The sequence below is a fragment of the Homarus americanus genome, unplaced genomic scaffold (assembly GCF_018991925.1).
Source record: "Homarus americanus isolate GMGI-L3 unplaced genomic scaffold, GMGI_Hamer_2.0 scaffold12351, whole genome shotgun sequence".
NCBI classification, from domain to species: Eukaryota; Metazoa; Arthropoda; class Malacostraca; order Decapoda; family Nephropidae; genus Homarus; species Homarus americanus.
The window spans coordinates 22,016-30,000 of NW_024737049.1; the positions used below are offsets into that span (position 1 = coordinate 22,016).

The following is a 7,985-nucleotide window of genomic DNA, read 5'->3' on the forward strand; positions in this document are numbered from 1 at the left end:
GGAGATAGTGGTGGTGGAGAGATAAGGAGGAAGAAGAGTGGATGGATAAAATAAGAGGGAAAGCGAGCGGGGAAAAGATAAAGAAGAGGGAGTGGTAATGATGGAAGGGAAAGAAAAGGAGGAGGAAGGAGGAGAAGCTGATGGTGGAATTACTGAAAGAAAGAAAAGGAAAGGGGAAAATTAAGGAGAGAGAGAGTGAGAGAGAGAGAGAGAGAGAGTGTTCGATTTCAACTGTAATAAATTCGCAATTCCAAAACTGGTGTTCGTACAGGAGGAAGCTGTAGAACGTCGGTACTTGCTCAAGCTCTCCTTGTGTTATCCCACTGTCACCACGTAAACAGATGACGTCATGATTTAGTAAGGTTAATTTTCTACGTTTCTTACCAGCCGAGTTAAAATGATTCTCCCAAAGATGCTAACCTAACCTAACCTAACCTAACCTAGCCTAACCTAACCTAACCTAACCTAACCTAACCTAGCCTAACCTAACCTAACCTACCCATCCAGGTAACTTTAGGGTGTTTAATTATCAAGTGAAATAGCTGAGGGCTAATTTTTATGTAATCCTAGTGTCAATATTCTTAAAGACGACGTAACGAGATGCTCTGTCTTAACGAGTCATCGTCAATTTTATTATAATTGACATTGAAACTTTTGTTTTCAGGAGACATGGCCAGGTAAAGAGTAAGTTAATAAACCCTGGCAGTTGAAGCACCTAAAACTAAGACCAAGTGAACGGTGCTTAATAAACCCTGGCAGATGAAGCACCTAAAACTATGACCAAGTGAACGGTGCTTAATAAACCCTAGCAGTTGAAGCACCTAAAACTAAGACCTAGTGAACGGTGCTTAATAAACCCTGGCAGTTGAAGCACCTAAAACTAAGACCTAGTGAACGGTGCTTAATAAACCCTGGCAGTAGTAATATTCCAAACTAAGAACTAGTAAAAATAAAGTAGAAATTTAACTAAGACTGTATCAAACTGGTGCGTCTTCTTGTTGCCGGGCAAAGGGGGAATTTGAACGTGTGAAGTTTTGTGGTAGTCGTCAAGTTGGTGGAGGGAGGTGAACCGGAAGTTAATAAAGGTTTAGGCACGTAATGTGTGCTCTATCTGGCTGCCATTGTCAACATAACCCATGACGACCTCTCTCATTACCTGCTTGTTCACGCTGTCACCAAATCATGGGTCCTGTACACCTTCCTACCTCACATGTACGGGCTCGTATAATGTACCTGAACCTGCGTCCAGTGTTGGTCAAGTATGGTCTTTAATAAGCTCACATTCGGCGCCGTCACAGCACTCTAGCAAGGTATTCCCCCAAAATACTACTCTTACTCCAATCTAGTTTGCACTGACAATTTTCTGTACATTTGGCTTTTTTAACCTGAGGTTACGACCTCTAGTGGGGCGGGCATCTGCTAGCTCCTGTTATGAACACTTGACTGAATTATGTCCTTTGAAATACCTAAAAGTATAAACAACTATTAAATCACTCCTTGCCGTTCAGTGTATAAATTAGGTACTGTAAGTGAGAAGTCTGAATCGCCCAAGTTTGGTAAGCGTCTTTCGACGGTCTCATTCAATCTGCAGTGCTTAGCGTACAGTACAGTACAATACAGTACAGTACAGTATATCGGGGACAAGACTCACGGTACTGCAGGAGGAGGAGCACCACACTTAAGGACAGACCATCTGTGAAAGATCTTCTCTATAAGCTAACACTCACCTACGTTCAAAAACACACGTGGGCAGTTTTATTCAACCACAGGTAATGCCGCTGTTCACGTGGTGCTGCCGTCCACAGGTGGTGCTGCCGTCCACAGGTGGTGATACCGTCACAGGTGGTGATACCATCCACAGATGGTGCTGCCGTCAGGTGGTGCTGCCGTACAGATGGTGCTGCCGTCCACAGGTGGTGCTGCTGTCCACAGATGGTGCTGCCGTCCACAAGTGGTGCTGCCGTCCACAGGTGGTGATGCCGTCCACAGATGGTGCTGCCGTCACGATGGTGCTGCCATCCACAGGTAATGCTGCCGTCCACAGGTGGTGCTGCCGTCCACAGGTGGTGCTGCCGTCCACAGATGGTGCTGCCGTCCACAAGTGGTGCTGCCATCACAGGTGGTGCTGCCGTCCACAGATGGTGCTGCCGTCCACAGATGGTGGTGCCATCCACAGTAGTGCTGCCGTCCACAGGTGGTGCTGCGTCTGATGTGCTGCCGTCCCAAGTGGTGCTGCTGTCCACAGGTGGTGCTGCCGTCCCAAGTGGTGCTGCCGTTCACACGTGGTGCTGCCATCCACAGGTGGTGCTGCCGTCCACAGGTGGTGCTGCGTCCACAGGTGGTGCTACCGTCCACAGGTGGTGCTGCAGTCCACAGGTGGTGCTGCCGTCCACAGATGGTGCCGTCCACAGATGGTGCTGCCGTCCACAGGTGGTGCTGCCGTCCACAGGTGGTGCTGCCGTCCACAGGTGGTGCTGCCGTCCACAGATGGTGCTGCAATACAAGTGGTGCTGCCATCCAGGTGGTGCTGCCGTCCACAGATGGTGCTGCCGTCCACAGATGGTGGTGCCATCACAGGTAGTCTGCCGTCCACAGGTGGTGCTGCCGTCTACAGGTGGTGCTGCCGTCCACTAGTGGTGCTGCTGTCACAGGTGGTGCTGCCGTCCACAAGTGGTGCTGCCGTTCACACGTGGTGCTGCCATCCACAGGTGGTGCTGCGTCCACAGGTGGTGCTGCCGTCCACAGGTGGTGCTACCGTCCCACAGGTGGTGCTGCGTACAGGTGTGCTGCCGTCCACAGATGGTGCTGCCGTCCACAGGTGGTGCTGCCGTCCACAGGTGGTGCTGCCGTCCACAGGTGGTGCTGCCGTCCACAGGTGGTGCTGCCGCAAGTGCTGCGTCACGGTGGTGCTGCCTACAAAAGTGGTGCTGCGTCCACAAGTGGTGCTGCCGTCCAAGTGATACTAACGTCCACAGGTGCTGCCGTCCACAGGTGGTGCTCGTCCACAGGTGGTGCCCCGTCAAATGGTGCTGCCGTCAGGTGGTGCTGCCGTACCAAGTGGTGTTGCCGTCACAAGTGGTGCACCGTCCACGGTGGTACTGCCGTCCACAGGTGGTGCTGCCGTCCACAGGTGGTGCTGCGTCCACAGGTGGTGCTGCGTCAGTGGTGCTGTCGTCCACAGGTGGTGCTGCCGTCCACAGGTGGTGCTGCCGTCCACAGGTGGTGCTGCCGTCCACAAGTGGTGCTGTCGTCCACAAGTGGTGCTGCCGTCCACAAGTGGTGCTGCCGTCGGTGGTGCTGCCGTCCCAAGTGGTGCTGCGTCTACAGGTGCTGCCGTCCACAAGTGGTGCTGCCATCCACAGGTGGTGCTGCCGTCCACAGATGGTGCTGCCGTCCACAGATGGTGGTGCCATCCACAGAGTAGTGCTGCCGTCCACAGGTGGTGCTGCCGTCTACAGGTGGTGCTGCGTCCACTAGTGGTGCTGCTGTCACAGGTGGTGCTGCCGTCCACAAGTGGTGCTGCCGTTCACACGTGGTGCTGCCATCCACAGGTGGTGCTGCCGTCCACAGGTGGTGCTGCCGTCCACAGGTGGTGCTACCTCCACAGGTGGTGCTGCCGTCCACAGGTGGTGCTGCCGTCCACAGATGGTGCTGCCGTCCACAGATGGTGCTGCCGTCCACAGGTGGTGCTGCCGTCCACAGGTGGTGCTGCCGTCCACAGGTGGTGCTGCCGTCCACAGGTGGTGCTGCCGTACAGGTGGTGCTGCCGTCCACAGGTGGTGCTGCGTCACAAAGTGGTGCTGCCAGTACAAGTGGTGCTGCCGTCCACAAGTGATACTAACGTCCACAGGTGGTGCTGCCGTCCACAGGTGGTGCTGCCGTCCACAGGTGGTGCTGCTCCAAGTGGTGCTGCCGTCCACAGGTGGTGCTGCCGTACACAAGTGGTGTTGCCGTCCACAGGTGGTGCGCCGTCCCAATGTGCCGTCCACAGTGGTGCTGCCGTCCACACCGGTGGTCTGCCGTCCGGTGGTGCTGCCGTCCACAGGTGGTGCTGCCGTCCACAGTGGTGCTGTCGTCCACAGGTGGTGCTGCCGTCCACAGGTGGTGCTGCCGTCCACAGGTGGTGCTGCCGTCCAAAGTGGTGCTGCCGTCAAAGTGGTGCTGCCGTCCACAAGTGGTGCTGCCGTCACAAGTGGTGCTGCCGTCCACAAGTGGTGCTGCCGTCCACAGGTGGTGCTGCCGTCCACAAGTGGTGCTGCCGTCCCAAAGGTGGTGCTGCCGTCCACAAGTGGTGCTGCCGTCACAGATGGTGCTGCCGTCCACAGGTGGTGCTGCCGTCCACAGGTGGTGATACCGTCCACAGGTGGTGCTGCCGTCCACGATGGTGCCGCCCACAGGTGTCTCCGGCCATGCTGGTCTCCCTGTGATACCGTCCACAGGTGGTGCTACAGTCCATAGGTGGTGCTGCCGTCCACAAAGTGGTGCTTCCGTCTACAAGTGGTGCTGCCGTCCACAGATGGTGCTGCCGTCCACAGGTGGTGCTGCCGTCCACAGGTGGTGCTGCCGTCCACAGGTGGTGCTGCCGTCCACAGGTGGTGCTGCCGTCCACAGGTGGTGCTGCCGTCCACAGGTGGTGCTGCTGTCCACAGGTGGTGCTGCCGTCCACAGGTGGTGCTGCCGTCCATAGGTGGTGCTGCCGTACAAAAGTGGTGCTGCCGTCCACAAAGTGGTGTTGCCGTCCACTGGTGGTACTGCAATCCACAGGTGGTGCTGCCGTCACAAGTGGTGCTGCGTCCACAGGCGCCCTGGTTGCTGCCGTCCACAGGTGGTGCTGCGTCCACAGGTGGTGCTGCGTCACAGGTGGTGTTGCGTCCACAGGTGGTGCTCCACAGATGGTGCTGCAGTCCACAGGTGTGCTACCGTCACAAGTGGTGCTGCCGTCACAAGTGGTGCTGTCGCAGCCGTCCGCAGGTAGTGCTGCCGTCCACAGGTGGTGCTGCCGTCCACGGTGTGCTGCCGTCAAGTGGTGCTGCCATCCACAGGTGGTGCTGCCGTCCACAGGTGGTGCTGCCATCCACAACTGGTGCTGCCGTCACAAGTGGTGCGCGTCCACACGTGGTGCTGCCGTCCACAAATTGTGCTGCCGTCCACAGGTGGTGCTGCCGTCCACACGTGGTGCTGCCATCACAGCTGGTGCTGCCGTCACAAGTGGTGCTGCCGTCCACAAGTGGTGCTGCCGTCCACAGATGGTGCTGCCGTCCACAGGTGGTGCTGCCATCCACAGGTGGTGCTGCCGTACACAAGTGGTGCTGCCGTCCACGGGTGGTGCTGCCGTGCAAGTGGTGCTGCCGTCCACAAGTGGTGCTGCGTCCACAGGTGGTGCTGCCGTCCACAGGTGGTGCTGCCGTCCACAGGTGGTGCTGCCGTCCACGGGTGCTGCCGTACAAAGTGGTGCTGCCGTCCACAGTGGTGCTGCCTCCAATGCGCTGCCGTCCACAAGTGGTGCTGCCGTCCACAGGTGGTGCTGCCATCCACAGGTGGTGCTGCCGTCCAAGGTGGTGTTGCCGTCACAGGTGGTGCTGCCGTCGTCCACAGTGGTGCCCTCCACGTCCACAAGTGGTGCTGCCGTCCACAGGTGGTGCTGCCGTCCACAGGTGCTCCGTCCACAGGTGGTGCTGCCGTCCACAGGTGGTGCTACCGTCCACGGTGGTTGCCATCCACAGGTGGTGCTGCCAATCACAGGTGGTGCTGCATCCCAGTGTCATCACAACTTGCTGCATACAAGTGGTGCTGCCGTCCACAGGTGGTGCTGCCGTACCACAAGTGGTGCTGCCGTCCCGCAGGTGGTGCTGCCGTGCACAAGTGGTGCTGCGTCCACAGGTGGTGCTGCCGTACACAAGTGGTGCTGCCGTCCACAGGTGGTGCTGCCGTGCACAAGTGGTGCTGCCGTCCACAAGTGGTGCTGCCGATCACAAGTGTTGCTGCAGTCCACAGGTGGTGCTGCGTCCACAGGTGGTGCTGCCGTACACAAGTGGTGCACTGTCCACAGGTGGCTGCCGTCCCCAAGTGGTGCTGCCGTCCACAAGTGGTGCTGCCATCCACAAGTGGTGCTGCTGAATCCAAGGTCCGTCTGGTGGTGCTGCCGTCCACAGGTGGTGCTGCCGTCCACAGGTGGTGCTGCCGTCCACAGGTGGTACTGCTGTCCACGGTGCTGCCGTCCCAGGTGTACTGCTGTCACAGGTGGTGCCCGTCCACAGGTGGTACTGCTGTCCACAGGTGGTGCTGCCGTCCACAGGTGGTACTGCTGTCCACAGGTGGTGCTGCATCCAGGTGGTGCTCCGTCCACAAGTGGCGCTACCAACTACATGTGGTACTCGACCCACCACCGTCATAACACAGGTTTAACATCATACCTGTATCTCGAAACCATGACCTGGCGAAAAAATTGTGTCCTCTGACCTGTTAATGACCAGACCTGAACCCCGTGACTCACACATGGACTCTGACAATGCTTTGGTGTTCCTTGGGTGGGGGGAGGTTGTCACATACCTCAGGGTGATACATCAAATGGTGAAAATTGGCCGAAATTAATTGAATGTTGGACGTCAAGAGGTCGACTGATACGTGAGGTGTCTTGTGTTCTCACTCTCTCTCTAAACGCTAAACACACACGGTTTCCCTTTCCCATGTCCCACCCCCACCCCCTTCCCCACACACAGAGTTTCTTTCTCCCCCTCTTCTCTCTTTTCCCCATCTCTCTTATTTTCTCCTCCTCTCTCTCTCTCTCTCTCTCTTTCTCTCTCTGCTTCCTCCCACTCTCTCTTCCACTGCAACAATTAAAGGTGCCACTCCTCCGCCCCAGAAAATAATAAGAGTTGTATACATTCTTTGATCCTTCCTCACTCTCATATTGGGTGTATGAAAGGCAATAGAAACACCAGAGTAAGAGGAGGAGGAGGAGGATGAACAATGAGGAACGAACGCGAGATAAACGTGGAAAGTAAGAAGGAATTGCTAAGACAGTAAGGAGAAATATTTACAGATTTGCGTCATATTTTCAACCTATACAGACGTTGTTTATGTATAATTAAGTTCAAGGATTTCTCTTTCTCACTTTCTTTCTCTTACACTTTATATTATTACTGAAAGGAGAATATATATACTGTCTATCTTATACTAATCACTCTAAAATAAAATACAAAAACACGAAAAACACGAAAGACGACCACAAGAAAAAATACACTACCACGAGTGAAATGCAACGAACACTTTGTAATATCGTGGTATATTTTATTCTGTTTCTTTTCTTTCTTCTGTGATTTCGTTTTTAATCTTAACAATTATACTTGCAGATACTTGGCCATTTTTTTTCTTTTCTTTGCATACTTGGCCAGCACACGCCCGCTGCTACACCACTGTACCGCTGGTTACCCCCAACCTCTCCTCCCTCTCTCTCTCTCTCGCCCGCCCAACACAGCTACCAGGTTCTTACCACCATCGTATAATAATAATAATAATAATAATAATAATAATAATAATAATAATAATAATAATAATAATAATAATAATAATAATAATAACATCTACTCTCCACATTATTACTGCAGGATACAATCTCTTAATGCTACATTGTGCAAGTTAATCGTTTCGGTCATCCAATGAATTTTAGGATGGGTTAGACTAGGTTAGGTTAGGCTAGGTTAGGTTAGGTTAGGATAGGTTAGGCTAGGTTAGGATAGGTTAGACTAGGTTAGGTTAGGTTAGGATAGGTTAGGCTAGGTTAGGTTAGGTTAGGTCTCAAAAAGAAGTAATTTGCGGTAGAAATGAAGGTTAGAATCGTTCAAAACACAAAAAAAAACACCAATAAAACATAATTTCAACTCTTCCAAATAGGTAAATGACCGAAACGATAATTTGGCCCCCTTTTCCTTCGTCCAGGAGCAAATAGTCATTAAAATTTTATGATTATTATGATTTAATTATTA

General features: G+C 53.8%; 1 protein-coding gene across 1 annotated transcript; it reads right to left on the bottom strand.

Moving 5' to 3' along the window:
- Window positions 1-5,092: 5,092 nt before the first annotated feature.
- On the bottom strand, window positions 5,093-6,392 carry LOC121872814. Its single transcript, XM_042375863.1, has 2 exons — window positions 5,974-6,392; window positions 5,093-5,729 (listed from the first exon to the last, which is right to left on the bottom strand). The coding sequence occupies exons 1-2, from the start codon at window positions 6,390-6,392 to the stop codon at window positions 5,093-5,095; spliced, it is 1,056 nt and encodes a 351-aa protein (XP_042231797.1).
- Window positions 6,393-7,985: the final 1,593 nt, after the last annotated feature.

Coding starts and splice junctions, on each gene's coding strand:
- LOC121872814 (XM_042375863.1), bottom strand. CDS start 6,392: ATGACGGTGGTGGGTCGAGTACCACATGTAGTTGGTAGCGCCACTTGT. Junction 5,730..5,973: donor TGTGGACTGCAGCAACACTT/GTGATCGGCAGC, acceptor TGTGATTGGCAG/CACCACCTGTGGATGGCAAC.